This window comes from Eupeodes corollae, chromosome 3, assembly GCF_945859685.1.
Source record: "Eupeodes corollae chromosome 3, idEupCoro1.1, whole genome shotgun sequence".
NCBI classification, from domain to species: Eukaryota; Metazoa; Arthropoda; class Insecta; order Diptera; family Syrphidae; genus Eupeodes; species Eupeodes corollae.
Genome location: NC_079149.1, coordinates 61,917,944 through 61,933,759, shown reverse-complemented (window position 1 = coordinate 61,933,759; position 15,816 = coordinate 61,917,944). Strand labels below are relative to the sequence as shown.

The 15,816-nt window shown below is 33.1% G+C and overlaps 1 protein-coding gene across 2 annotated transcripts in view; it reads right to left on the bottom strand.

The window, feature by feature from the left end:
• Window positions 1–1,837: 1,837 nt before the first annotated feature.
• LOC129949468 (oxidative stress-induced growth inhibitor 2-like) overlaps window positions 1,838–15,816 on the bottom strand; it is a 65,420-nt gene continuing 51,441 nt past the window's right edge. For both annotated transcript variants that reach the window (XM_056060955.1, XM_056060954.1), the window contains exons 2-8: window positions 11,598–12,375; window positions 5,679–5,884; window positions 5,519–5,602; window positions 3,657–4,297; window positions 3,400–3,590; window positions 3,176–3,333; window positions 1,838–3,010 (exon numbers count right to left, since the gene is read on the bottom strand). In XM_056060955.1, coding sequence (XP_055916930.1) covers window positions 2,339–3,010; window positions 3,176–3,333; window positions 3,400–3,590; window positions 3,657–4,297; window positions 5,519–5,602; window positions 5,679–5,884; window positions 11,598–11,661 — 2,016 coding nt within the window. In that variant the 5' untranslated portion in view covers window positions 11,662–12,375 and the 3' untranslated portion in view covers window positions 1,838–2,338. The remainder of the gene's footprint in view (window positions 3,011–3,175; window positions 3,334–3,399; window positions 3,591–3,656; window positions 4,298–5,518; window positions 5,603–5,678; window positions 5,885–11,597; window positions 12,376–15,816) is intronic.

The following is a 15,816-nucleotide window of genomic DNA, read 5'->3' as shown; positions in this document are numbered from 1 at the left end:
TATTTTCTAGTTTTTAACAAGTTCTGTTGTTTTGTGCACACAGTGTGAAATTAGTAACATAAACGCTCTAAATTTTATTGATAAACGTCATCTATGAACGAGTTTCAGCAACACATTTTTCCCTCAAACTCGTCACAAAGGCTGCATTACGAGAAACGCGTGTTTTAGAAATTAAAAATTGTATACAAAATATAAAAATAAAATTTATCAGTAAAGCAAATAATATAAATATTTATAAAGTAACAAGTACTTATAAGTTGAGAAAACGGTTTGGATCAAATATGGAACACCATGCAGAAATATACGTTCATTTTATACCGACATAACAGAATTCAGATATGGACCCACACCGGTTTTACGGAGGTATCCAAACTTCTATACAAAATTTTCCCGACAACAGCAGATTTTTCAGATGATAAGCACAATTTAAACAGATGCAAAAATATTCCGCCTCTATATATTCCAGAGTCTGATGTATCCGATTGGGAATTATAAGATAAAATGTCTCTATTCCAGATGGTACCTCCCTCAAATAGAAGTGCGAGATTTGAAACGAAACCGCATTCACAGGTGATCATACGACAATACAATTCTACAAGTACTTATTTACAGACGGAATGTTCAAATATATAGAACAAGAAACAATCAGATACAGGACATGATCCCCTTTATAAAATAAGACCATTTTTGGATGAAACAAGGCAGAGACTCCTTACTGTTTCTAGAGAAGAATATATGGCAGAAGATGAACAAATTATACCAACCAAAAGCAGAGCATCTATGCGTCAATACGACCCAAACAAAACCACAGAGATGGGGATATCAACATTTTGTTCTCAGTGGTAGCTCTGGGTTCAGGTACGACTTTGAACTTTATACTTGAGCCCAAGGACATGTACAGTTGTACACCGATTTGCAAAAAATTAGTACATTCAGTGACGTTGTTGTTCGACTGCCGAGAACTATTACCGACGGATTCAACTACAAATTATTCTTTGACAACTCGTAGACGTCCTTACCGCAGTTGATTTATGTGGAAAATAAAGCGTTTTTACGCTAGGAACCATAAAAGCCAATCGGATTCCGGGTTATAAAGTTCCTACCGAAAAGAAATTTAAAAAAAAAGGAAGAGGTGCAACTGTGGAAAAACTGGCGACAGTTGATAACCTGGATATTTCTGTGGTAACATAGTTTGACAACAGAATTGTGAACCTTCCTTCGACATATTTCGGCAGCGAACCGTCTTCTGAAGTCCAACGCTTCAACAGATTTCAAGTAAGCACAACTAACAAACGTGGACGACGCTCTTATGCCATGGAGAATAATCTACAATTGAAGAAATTGAAGGACCTGTTGCCATAATGCCATCGCAGGACGTTCGATTAGAGCAATTAGGCCACCTTCCATTTTTGACCACAAGACAGCGGTTTAAGCTTCCAGACTTCCATGGAAGATCTTATGTAGAGTGCCGAAAATGAAAAGTAAATATTGTTTAATTTATTTTTTGAATAAATAGTGGATTTCATTTGTTGAAAATTTGTTTGTTACTTTTCTGCTCAATGTGCCATATACGAGTATGATCCAAACCGAAAATCGCAAAATTTTGCACTTTTTTTTTCAAAAAAAACTAAATTCCTGAAACACGTGTTTTTTTAATTATAATTAACTATCACATATATTTTTTTCATGAAGAGAAGAAAATCATGCAGTAAGGGGTTAATCTTTGAAACACGAGTGAATAACAACATTATATTACTTCTGACTAAACATTCTCGTTGAATACGTTATTCATTTATAATGTTGGTTTGCTTCTTTAATTCTATTTAAACACTTAATGCCCTTTTTTATATCCATTTATATATTTTGTTTTTCATATTTTGCAATTTACAATTGAACAAAGAAAGACTTGTTTACAACAACAGTTACTTTAATAAACAAAACAAACAGTTTAAAACTTTTTAAATAATTTGTTTTTAATAAAAAAAAAGAAAAAACAAGTAAAAAATATTCAAACTTTAATGCACCTCCTAATAACAATTCTGTAATTTTATAAAGTCACATTAGACATCAATTACTCTCTCAACAACAATTAGAATCAAAAATGGTTCCAAATTCAAATATCATTTCAGCGCCCATGACTCCTCCTAAATTTAATGAAAATTATATGCATGTTATAACAGCAAGAGATAGAATATAACATTTGTGCCGAGTAATAATTTAAATTAAATTAAAAGATGAATCTTTTTCGTGTAGAAAATGTAAGGTTTCTGCAATATTATAGCAATCTTGGTGCTTGCGAAACCCACAAAAGTGTTTTCATTGCAACCGAATATCGGTTTCAATCGTTCTCTTGGTGTAGAGTTGATGTTATGGCCAGCGCACCACCTGGGATGAATCGTACAAAATTATCACCGACCAGTGGTCCCATAGCAAAAAGTCCTTTTGGCATTCTGTGTACCTCATTGGTGTATTTGTCTACGTCGATTTGATTGGTCTTACTATCGATTGGTTTAGTTGGCTCTATACCGAGACCAATGCCTGAGTCGTCCAGATGACATAAGCTCAATGAATCCTCGTTGTTGCCAGCCTTATTGCACTCACATGTCTTTTTGGTAGAATACAAGCGTTGGCGATATTCAATTGGTGTTAGCTTGCGATTCCAGTCACAAATGTTAAAGTGTTTGCACTTCTCGCATATATTTTTTAACCAAGTTAATTTTCGAGTCATCTGGGTTTGGTACTGTTCTGCGTGTGGATAAGAGCACTTAGGAGGAATTATTTGTCTGGCTGGGTGTTTGGTTATGTCGGAAATGAAACGCAAATTTGGTCTAGCTCCAATTAAAATGGCACAATATGAAACTTCGTAAGTCGTTGTCTCGGAGGTTTTTAGATTCTTTACTGTTACAAGGTGAGAACCAAAGACATCTGTGGACAATTTTGAAATTGTGTGCTCAGGAACAGGCGTGTAACAGTTATATGTTTGGCTTGGATCTTTCATCATTCGATGTACCTGAAAAATGATACGATATTAATAAATGTTTTTTTTTTTTGGTATTTCTTTATTTTAATGTGGTATTTTTAAAATTTTATTTTTAAAAGCAATTAATGGCAAGGCAAAAATCCAAAACTATTTTCGTTTCAAATTAACATAAAAACAAAATAAACTGTTATTTACCTCATGGTACTCAGGATACACACTTTCCGGCAACGACTTATCCAATCCTACGCTTTTGCTCCGGTACACATGTATGACATTAACATCAGACGATCGACATATGGTCACAGCATCCGCAGCACTCAATCCAGCTCCCACCACAAGCACAGGTTTAAGTTCTGAAAATTTAATAAATAATTAAGCATCAATTAGGTACACAAAAAAAACAAACACAATATTCTTACTTTCTCTTTCCTTTTCTGTCATATTTTCAAGCGCAGTCTCAAGTTCCCTCAGCTCATGCTTAACCCAAGTCTGATTGATTCGCTGGTGTTCACCTCTGAGACCCAAACGGTTTGGTAGATCTGACACACCATTAGCTAGCACTACATTCTTGCAAACAAAATAAAACGTTCGCCTAGTTGATTCATCGATTCTAAAATCAATTATTATTGTTATTATTATTGAAATTTAAATATTCAAATTGATTAAATTAATTTACCCTGTGACAATCCATCTAGCACCTGAAAACTTGTCTGATTTTGCACAGTCCGCACTCAGTGGAGCTATAAACGTCACATTCGCATTGTTCATAAAGAACCTGTCTAAATTCATACGATGAACATAATCTTCATAGTATTCAGCAACTCTTGATACAAGAGCTCTTGTCTGTACCTCTTTCGATACTTGCCGTTTAAGCGATAGATTTCTTCGTGGTGGCGAATTAATAGTCTCTTCGATATTGTCATGCAACAAATCTTCTCGCTCTGTTTTAGCGTCATTAATCTTATTGTTTGTGCTGCTGCAGATTTTTTTTGTACACTTACAGCATAAAGCCTCTGGTTCACTTTCGTTGTTGTTGTTAAAAACAAACTCATCGATATTTGAACTATTACGTTGTTTTAGGGTTCGCAGTTTGATGCATTTTGGGCAGTTTGTTTTGGCCAGTGCCATTTTCCGTAGGAAAGATGAGTTTTTCCTATCAGATTGAATGCACTTTTTTTTAAGTTGAGCTGCTTCCCAGCTTCCATAACTGAGTCCAGGAAGTGACATCCATCCAGCGAGGGATAGTGTCCTAAGGTTTGGATCCATTTTATGCCACGAACCCCCAGGTGGACCTTGGCCAAGGACAATGTGGTCAACCTAAAAAAATGGAACAGAAAAACAATTAAATAATGCAATAATATGAAAAATTGGTACGGGAAAAATAGGTACTTAAAAACATTTAATTATTCAAAAAAATGTAAGTTTAAAGACTAATAGACAAAATAAACCTTGAGACTTAGTTTATTGCTATACGAGTTGGCGTTTTATAAATCCTGAACGACCATTGTCTTAAATGATATCAAACAACGGGGATCATTGGAACTTTTTGCACTTTATTGTGTAAATGACTTATTGGTTTCTATAGAAATCTATTAAACTCAAGTAGCATGCTTTATGTCAACTTATGATACCTATTGATATTTAACTACTTAAAGGTATCTTACATTTAGAACCCCTCAAGTCCGACAACCAAGTGGGTAAATTGATGCACTTGAGAAGATATTTGACCACTTCTATTAACTAAAGGTGATATCGAACGAAGTGCCATCTGCTATACAAATATTAGTCGGCAACTTTGAGCTATGACGTACTTCCTAGATTTAAAGCCCTGGGATTTAATTAGTAACTAAGTGTGTGAAAGAACTCGGATATGAAATTCAATTTTAGTATGCTAAGATATATTTTTTCTTTTGTTAATTCAATAGTGTATTATCCGAAAACTAGAAATTTTTTTTTATATAAACTAATTAATTTATTATACTATTTTATAATATTTGAATTTATGTCACGGAAATTTTAACGATATTAATTTAAACTGTCAGTAAACTTGTTTATTGCTAAAAGTTGTCTTAAAAAAAGCTATGTATACAAAATACTGTATTTGTTATTTAGACGTGAAAAGATTTGAATAATTCATCATCGTGTTTTTTTTTTTTAAGTTATACTCATTTAAAATGACGAGCAGTAAATTAAAACTAAAAAAAAAGGTTCGACTTAACATTTTTTTGCTAACTTAGTGAATCATAGCAGAAGAATTGAGTCTTATAATCTTATTTGAATCACATTTTTAGTACCTACATTAAATTCATTATGGCACATATTTTATTAATCCGGTAAGAAGCAAACCAAATGAAATAATTACAAATAAAATATTAATGAATTTTAGCATAAGGTTATTCCCGAATGTAATGTCTTTTAGACGTGCGTCAAGATGTAATGTTTGGTTAAAAACATTTTGCAAATTCATAAAAATTCTTAGAGGTTTGTACCTTATCAATATCAATTTTATTTGAAACTATTATAATGGCGTATCCTTACCTCTTTCTTTGCATCATATCGATACTCCAACATAGATGGCAGTTCCATACCTAAATCGGCGCAAGGATGCTCAAGACTGTCCAACTAAAAAGAATTAATAAAAAAAAAATTAGAATAAGCTAAATATGGTCCCAATTTTTTGTATTTTTGTATTCCTTACCAAAAGCGAAACTGGATTTGTACTTCGCCCTTCAAGTCCATCGGCCAAAACAATTAAGTCTTGTTCTACTAAACTTTTGCTTTGGTCGGCATAATTAAGACGTGCTCTTAACATTTCATCTGGATGCCTTTGTACTTTTTCCGAAATCCAATATGGCCAATTTCCAGCGAGCATGTATGAAAGCGAAATTCCGCTGGGTCCATTTCCTACAAAAAATACAAATATAAATAATAATATTCTATTAGATCGGTACGGTAGTGGTGTCTGTTGAACAACACATTATTTATATTATTATTATGTTAAATAAGTATGGGGGATGTTCATTTTATTCTACATAAGAAGGATTGCATATTGGTGAAAACTGATGCTTTGAAATCCCGCTTGATTATACAATTTTGTAATAAATTTTTTCTCATGAGGCAACAATCTAACTATTATGTTATTAATACCTTTAAAATGTAATTCAATTTAATAACTCTGTGTTCAAAAGGTAAAGGCTCTTAAGTCAACTTAAGTGGTTTTCGCTGTTTTACTTTTGTTTTTATATATTCTATACTCTACAAACTAATTTGATAAATCTTTTAAAATAAGAAACTTATGACCTTTTGTAAAATAGATTAAATTATTTCGGTAGGGTTTCGTTAAAAGTTGGTTCGTCTTATAAAGTGTTTTTCAATGTGTGGGTCGCAATCCCCCAGGGGGTCGCGAAGCCTTTTTAGAGGGGTCGCGAAGATTCTTACGAGGAATTCCAAAAGGTTAAGAAAATAGTGCAGTTAAACAAACCAATAAAATTAAAAAAGGTTTATTATAAAAAATGATAATTGGAAATATTCATTTCTGTCAAATCAACAAAAAATTAACATAACCTATGAGATATAATCCAACTTAAACTTTTGTATCAAATTAACAAAAAGTTATTCTTAAATCAATTTCTCAACACGTGGATCCGTTTTTGCTTCATTGAGAATTAAATCGTACTTTTAATTTTGGCCATTGATGAGAACTCGCACAGTACCGAGGTGCCAAATGGAATCAAACACATCAAAGCCTCTAATGTTAATCCATTATATTCTTATTTCCTTTTTAACCAAAAGGTATCCAAATTGAAAGACTTAAATTTCAATTGCAGCATTTCATCGGCAGATAGATTCAGCAGACTTTCCTTGAGCTTGATTGCCAATTTTGCCTCATTTACAGCTGCATTGAAAATCGGATTAAATATCCACCTTGGCCCAATTCTTCGATATCTCTTCCATTGAGAAGTATTGACACATTTCTCAACTTTTCTAACACCATTTTCATACCAGGTATAAATTCCTTGATATTTATCTCACATCCGACTTATTCAACAAAAGATTGTGTCGAGGAAAATGAGTGGTTTTGATTAAGAGACGATGACCAAAATTCAATTTTGTTTGTAAAGTCATGCATTTTGTCTTTAGCAGTGATGATATTTTTATCCCGCTCTTGAAGACTTTTATTTAAGATATATGTACAAGCAAAAGAGTCCGAGAAGTCAAAGTTAAAATCTATGAAAGACTAGCTCTTCAGACTGTTAGCACATTATTTTAATCAAACAAAATTCGAGTTATCAAAGTTCGAGCTATCAAAAAAGTTGGGTCGCGAAATATTTCTTTGTACTATAAAAATATGCTTAATAGCTTTTACCCTTTGGACACAGAATTTTTTCAAATAAATTTTAAGATACGAAAAAATGCTGTTAAAATAATCCTGTTTAAAAATGTTTCTTAAATATGAATTTGAGATAAATGACAACATGCGGCTTTTGGAAAAATTTTGTCCCGTTGTTATAATCAATTATAAAAATTCTCTTGTCACGGTGTTTTTAATTAAACTCCTCCGAAATGGGTTGACCGATTTTTGTGAATCTTAGCGTGCATATCGGCCAGGGTTGTCCACTCCTTCGTTTTTATTTTTTTATGATACAGCATACAAAAATACATAAAACCCTAAATTTTGGAATGTAACAGTTTTTGAACTCAAAGGTCACAATACAGATTTCAATCAATGGGACTCACATTAAATTTACTCGACAAACTTAGAAATTGTCAAGTAAAACCACTAAAAATGTTATAACGATAAATACCAGGATTTCGTTATGGCAGCCGACTTTTCAGTGAACAATTAAAAAAACAACGTTATCGAATCACAACTTTGAAAAAGAAGTACAAAGGCGAAGACGTTTTAATTTCACGGATTCCTTTGGTTCCGGATGACATAACAAAATAATAAAAGCTTTGTTTCTGAAATAATTAGTTTAGTTAATTATACCAATAGTTTTAGACAGGACAATGTTTGTTGGGTCTGTTGTGTTGTTAGGGCATTCCTGGAAGACGGTTCAATCCATTTTTATACAGATGTTTCAAACAAAAATGAAGGGGTTGGTGAAGGTGTTAACTGTGAACGAATGAAATTAAGTCTCTCATTCCGCTTTCCCAATCATTGTAGCGTGTTCCAGGCGGAACTATTGGCTTAAAGAAAACGTAATATCAACATCTGATATCCGTATTTTCTCAGATAGTCAGGCTGTTATCAAATCGATGGACTCTGTCTCTACAAACTCTATAAGTCCATAACTGTCGATCATCTGTAATGGAGTCGGTACATCAGTTAAATATTCACCTTTGCTGGGTGCCGGGCCAAAGAGACATTCCAGGTAACAGTAAAGCAGATGAACTTGCCAGGATCGGTACAGTGCAGCCCATTCTACCACGTTTGGTACATACTGGCATACCAATCGCTATTTGTAAACTGTTGCTAATGCAAGACGCTATGAAGAAGGCAAACATTAGGTGGAACAACATCACCATGTGTCAGGTCACAAAAATGTGTCCAACTCTAGATTTAAAACGTTCAAGTGCTTGCTATCTCTAAGCAGATCGCATATTAGCTCGATAATAGGTGTCATAACCGCACGCCACGCGACTAGGTCTATTCTCAAATGACTTTTGCAGAAGCTGTATGGACGAGGAAGAGGAGGAAAAAGTTCTTCACCTTCTCTGTACATGCCCTGCTCTAGCTCAAAAAAGCCAGATTTATCTAGGAGAATTCTTCTTTAACGATCTAAATCGTATCAGCATAATTAACCTCTCACGTTTTGTAAAGGACTCAAACTCGTTCCATTGAGCTTAGGAGGAAGCCTCAAGATTCATGTGGTACCACTATTAAACTGGCCTAAGTGTATCCGTTTCCATCATGGACAGCCACTTTCACCTAATTTAACCTGGGACCGATAGTAGCTTATAAAAAGTACAAAGTTTCAAAGAAAGTGAATAAAGAGGGTTTTACTTTAATTTGTATGTTTTTTTTTGACCTGATAAGATAAATAGAAATACGTTTTAGGCAGTTGTTAATTTTATCACAATGTTAAGTGTAGTAAAACAATATTGTAATACAACTACTACTTCATATTGGTTTGTTTATCTGTGCTTATGAACAAATTATCGCGGGTCTTATGGTATCACAAAATTATTATCATAGTAATTGGTTTTTTAGTGCATGTGCGTAAATAAAAATTTTCCAGTAGGGTGTCGGTACCGATGGAACATATTAAATTGCAATTTCTCAGGTATGCAATAAAATGAAATGACACAGCGTTTATTTTATCATTTTCAAATCCATCAATTGTTGGCGGTTTGTCACCTTTATGACTAATTTTTCATTTAAAATGCCACTAAATTGAAAATTGTTTGCTTTCATCAAAATTTTACATAAATATTTATGTTTAATGGGTGCACTAATAAGGTAAATATAATCGAGAGAGCTGAAAATGTTGAATAAGGGTCAAAGCAACGATGCGTAGTAATAATTTCTCGTCAAATTATTACGAAACAATTTTTCTTGGTTACAATCGTTTATCCCACTGTCTCTACGCTTATTGATTATTAAAAATAAATATGCTTAAGCTTGATGCTGCATTCGTGACCTTCACGTAGTGTAATATACAAGATTTATTGCAATTTTTTTTAATTTGACATTTGCAACACCAACTGTTAGAGGTATTTGTGGTTAATTGTTTCGTCGCCTTTTGTAACAGACTAAGCTAAATTCAATTACCTACTTGAAACAATACACTTTTAATCGTTTAGTTTATGTAAAAGGAAATGCAGTCTTGCATGTCTGGGCTCGTGATCAAGTGCGGAAAAGATATTCTATAAACTTAACGCGCCGCACTTATAAAAATGCATGTCTTTCAACAAAGTGTTATTTGATTTGAATAAATTGGATAACATCAAATGTATCGACTTTCTGAATAACAGGGGCGGGCTGCGCAGCAGCGGCAGTGTTCAGGTGAATATAAAATGAATTTCAACTTAAAATTATTTTATAACTTTATTGGTATGGTTCCATTCAACCCTGAAGGTTGCTTTAAATATGTTAGAAATGTACATATATGTATATGGTCTTGGGGTCAAATTGGTACCCAGCTTACATTTAACTTATAATGAACAAGAATATAAATTTAATGCCTATTAATGGAGTTGACTAGCGTCTGGGCCGTGTGTAGTTCGCTATTTTAAAGATCTAAATTCACAATAAATTTAGATATTGAAATGATTTTATCAGCTCCTTAAATATCCAAGACCTAATTTTTATTTTTATAAAATAGAAACGTTAAACAAAAGTTCATATCATTTACTGAAACCACTCAACATGGTATTTCTTTAAGAAAGAACTTTCCAAACCATTGAATTGAAGCTCTCAACGATTTTTTCTTGTATTGATAGATAATACCTTACTACGCGAGATTTCAATACATCTTATCTTCTATCAAATAATTCATATTTCCTTACGGTTTATAAATTTTTTTCAAAGAAATAAAATTAAATCGTAATTAAATGTAATTGAATTTTTTGTGTGTGTACAAACTTAAATACCCAACTGGGTTTGTATTGTGGTTAGTAAAGCAACAAATGTCTCAACACGCGATATTCAAACGCTGGCGAATATTCAATTGGTCCCATTTGAATAGGTCAAGTCGATTAAAACAAGCACTATGAGTGAACAAAAAAAATGCCCAGTCACTATACAACGAACAATCAACCAAACACACAATTTTTGAATTAATTATTACTTATCTAAGTCCCGTCTGTGTTGCCATGTAGAGGTCAATTGACTCATAATAATGGCCTTAACAAATTCAAAATTATTCGTAGAGAGCGAACCATAAGTCTATAACAGACAGCATGCAAAAAATGATCAAATCTTATCAGTTAGGGTTCAACTATAAATACAAATTCTATATACTACGTAATTTATGGATGTTTCTAGTATCTACAAATTATAATTTATAATTAACAAAATTTGAACGAATCAAAAAGTTAATAGTTACTGTTTTTTTGGTAAGCTAGCACTTCAAATATCAAAAGTGTATCAGTTCATATGAAGAGTGAATACAAACTGACAGTTAAATCATTCCCAATACTATTTTAATGAGATTGCCTCAAATGCTTTAAACTTAAGAGTAATTAACGACGAACGTTTTAATTAAGAAGGAATTTTTAAAATTATTCTTAATTATGGAGTCAAATCGTTACCAAAGCAATACTTCATAAAAGCGACTAGAAACATTTATTTTTCTTGGAATTCTTTAAAACCTGGAATCTCTGAATGTTTTACTAGAACATATATTTTTCTTGGAATTTTTTGAAACCCGGAATCTCTGAATTTGATTACCTAAGTTAAATAGAAATGTATACTTATTTTAATTACCTACTATGTAAGAAAAATTAATTAAACTACGTTTTATAATTTATGAATTTGTAAAAATAAAAAAAATAATCAAACTTTTAGTTAATGAGATTTTTGTATTTTTTCTAATATTATTAATTATTAAGATAACAAACAAAAGATAAACATAAGCGTCATAACTTCAATGGGGCATGATTTAAAACTTACCTATAATTACAACATCTTTGTAAATACTATCACTTGGAATATTCCGCACGGCAATATCTTTCATTTTAAAGAGCCAATTTTTGTATTGTTCTGAACTTTTAAATTTTACTCAATAAATCGTGTAAGCGTTAGAAACAGGGAAATAGAATGTACGATTATTTCAGCCCGTTCAAGCTGTCTCTAAAGCCGGCTTTTTGTATTATGATATAGCTTTACAAATCCAATACTATACAATGCAATGTTTTTATTCATCAATGATGCGTTCAAGCTGATCGCAATCGCATTCCGAACCGGTAACACGACACACGTCTGAACGTAACAATAATTCCACGGAAACTGAGCTCGGAGTATGGTTGTTATTTTCATTTATAGGTTCCGCTGACGGCGCGCGACTGGGAGAAGTGAGATTCTATCGGAAGCAGCGCGCTAGGATTTGTTCAATATCGAATTCTGCTGCTCTGAGAATGTTTCCATCGACTATTTTCATAGTATTTTTGTTTTTAGTTCTTTGGTTTTTTTGCGTTAGCGTTAGAAAGCTGCAAAGTTAAAAGGTGGCGTGCCGATTGCCGACTGCTGACTGCCTGTCCGAGCTGATGTCGAACGTTGTGCTTGTGCTCTTGAATTTTTATAGGTACCTCCACTTCGACTGTCTCTTATGTATATACTCTCTATAGTTTTTCTTTGCAACAACAAAATTGACCACTTCTAAACGCTCTTCAAATTAATAAGATTAGAAATTCAAACGCGATCATTCACGTTATTGTTCCTTCTTTTTTACCTGAAAGTATACAAAATAATGACAAATTTTAAAATTTATATCTAAAAAAATATTAGCACAAAACGTAAAAAAAATCGAAAGACGTCAAAAGATAAGTTGTGAAATCAGATACACCTTCCGCCAGTCCCTTCTATCGCTATAGCTATCTAGGCAGAGACACTTGGAAATAATAAAGTAGGGGGAAGTGTGTGATTGAGATTGTTTATGGTTTAGTTGGTTGGATGTAGTTTTATGGCGCTAATGTTTATATTTAGATAAGTTGAAACTAAAGGTATGTATATACTCATAGACCAGAGGCGCAGAGGAGGCTGTTTTACATTTCAGATGTGGGAAATGAAGAAAATGTGCAAAATACAAATGGCATGGCAATGAATGTTGTTATTGTTAGTAGCTTGGTTGGTCGTGTCGTTGCATGTGGATTGTTGGTTCACAGGCACATGGAGGGAAACCAAGATCTACATATTGGGCTTCTTGATAGATAAATTAGGAGATGTTTTGCTAGTACAACTTAAAAGTTGTCTAGTCATTGTCATATATAGCCTCGTTCATGAGAGATGGGGATTGTTTAAACCGTAAGAAATACCAATTTTGTTGATTAGCAGAAATGGAACATCATCGGAGTGTCTTTGAAAGTAAGCAAATGTCATTGAACTGCAAGAACTTTTATTCTTTCTTTTTTATAAATACAAAATTTTAATTGATAAATGATTGATTTCTGCTTATTGTCATTTGCTTAAGTGTGCAAGCTTTGAATGATCATTAAATATTTATAAAATCAAATAAGTGAAGGTAGGTATTGTCGTTGAGGTGTGAAACAAGACAGAAAAGATGCTTGGGATCTAACCATTTTTTTTTAATTGATGACGAGAACTCTTAAACCAAAATTGAATATACTCGTACAACCTTCTTAGTCGGGATTATACAAATACAATATATGACAATGGAATTCGTTTCTGCTCACGACCACAAGACAATTAATTTTCTGTTCTCAGAAAAAAATAAATATATGTTTGTACATATTCAAAAAATCCCCGGCATCGATTGAGTCATATTTGCTTATGGTAGATATGCAAACATCAAAGACATGGTTACAATATCCATAAAATAAGATTCAGCTATAGCCAAAATATTAGAAACATTTACATTTTTTACATTTATCTTTATTGAACTTTTCATATATTACAATTGTGTTGAATTAAACTTATAATATAATATAAAATATTTTGTTGGCACTTAGGGGGCCTAACTTTATACATTGAGTGTTGTTAGAAAATAAGGAATAAACTAAAATATTACTGCTGTTAGATAAAAAAAAAAAACAATGACAAATTAGTTTATCCTCAGGGTGTTCAGGCCCGGTTCTATCTTTATTGGTCTGTTAGACGCGGGGGTAAGCTGACTCCGGCTCAGCGTTAAATTGAAGATATCCTTCTTCGTTGGTGGGCTCAAGTTCCCGTTCAGTATATCCATAGCACACAGATATCTGGGTTTAGGGTGAATGACGGTGCTGGGAGTTCATCATTCTTATTAGCTTGTTTTGGTGGTTGTTCAATCATCCTGTGATCTTCCTGGCTGTTTGGAACAGATACTTGTCCCAAGGGATTATTTTGGCTTCGTCGTAGACTGTTTTGTTGTTGTTGTTTGTGCATTTCCGTAGGATTTTCCTTTCAACGACGAGAAGTTCCTTCATGGCTATCTTTGAAATTGTGAACCACACTGGGAAGCTGCAGACGATGATGGGACGTAATAATTGTTTGTTAATTAGCAATTCGGTTGGTTGGCGGAGTCCCGTTCTTCTTTTTAAGACAGCTCTCGAGTGGGGGTTGAATTTTAACAACTCGTTGAAGTGAATACCTAAAAATTTGGCATTTCTTCTTGCTGGTATCACTGATCCATCTGGGAGTGAGATAGCAATGCTTCTGCACCTTGTCGCCGATCGACCTCTTCCGTTGCTGGACCTTCGGAAACAGACTAGTTCCGATTTCGTGGTGTTGATTCTTATTCTCCATTTCTTATAGAAGTGAAACAGTCTGCTAAGATGGGACTCTATCTTCCTGACTTCAATAATGGGGGACTTCGATGAGGTGTATGGATGGGGGTTAGTCACTGGTCAGCAAGCTGAAGAGGAACGGACCAAGTTTAGAACCTTGCGCTACTCCTGCTCTTATGATTTTCAATGAAGATTTGCATTTTCCTAACTGGACAAAGAAGTAATAGAAATACATTTTAATGTATCTTCATAGTGCCTTTAGCACTCGTACAAAATCCAAAATTTGACCATTTAATTTTATTGGAAAAAAATCTTGTTATTATTTTTGTATTTGTGATTGTTAAAAAAAAAGTAATATTGGTTCTTAAAAACATGAAACACTTGATATAAACTTTCAAAAACAGTACATTTTGATGCAAAAATGTACATTCTTTTTATTTGTTAATAGATTTTGTTAATATTTTTAGCTAAGACATCTATTTATTTTGCTTGTCATAGAGTCAAACAGTTACAGGACGTTTTGCTTGAGGAATTTGATTCTGATCTGATATTTCTATGAATATTCGTTTTGTTGGAAAATAATGTTTGCTCACTTTAATCATTTGTCCAATGAAAAGGTTTTCAATAAAATTCAGGTTCAGTTATTGGAAATCCCACTCAAAAAACTTATTTGTTGTCCAATTAAAAAAAAGCTTTGAATTATCCTGCTCTAAACGAAATATAAATTTTAGCAATGCATTTTCTCTAAGAAAATGTATGGAATGTGTATATCTTTAAAACCATTTTATATGATATTTAAACACGTTTTTGTTTTAAATAAGCCAAAACTAGATTTTAAGCCATTAAACAGCAAATTTATATCAAAACAAAAGCAACTTTATAGTTTAAAACCTTACACATACACTTAATTAGTACTTGGTTTCGCATTCTTTCGATATAATGACTTCCTCAAAGCGTCGAGGTATTGAAGAGACAAATTTTTAGCATAATTCAGGACTTATTTTTAGTCATTGTTCTTGAAGGCCCATCTTAAGGTCATCAATGTTTCTAAAGTTCTTTTAAGCAACTCGAACGTTCCAATGTATCCTATATATGCTCCATTGCATTAAGGTCAAGTGACTTTTTTAACACTTTATGGAAGTTATACATAATAGAAAAACGACTTTTCTGTACAAGATGTGTGCTTTTGGTAGCTGTATTGGTACAAGATGAAATCGTCCAGTTCTCATTGATACTGGACCCTAAATGCTGTTTAAAAATATTTATGTTAGCCATTTGATACATTTTACCTTTCAAAAAATGTTTGTTCTGAACACTAGAACTTGCAAAATACCCTAATACCGACCAACCGCCATGCCTCACAATACCTCGAGTGTGTTTATGAGAAAATTCTTCATTTGCTTTACGCCAAACGTACATTCTTCTATCCGAAATTTAAAGGTTGAGTTTGC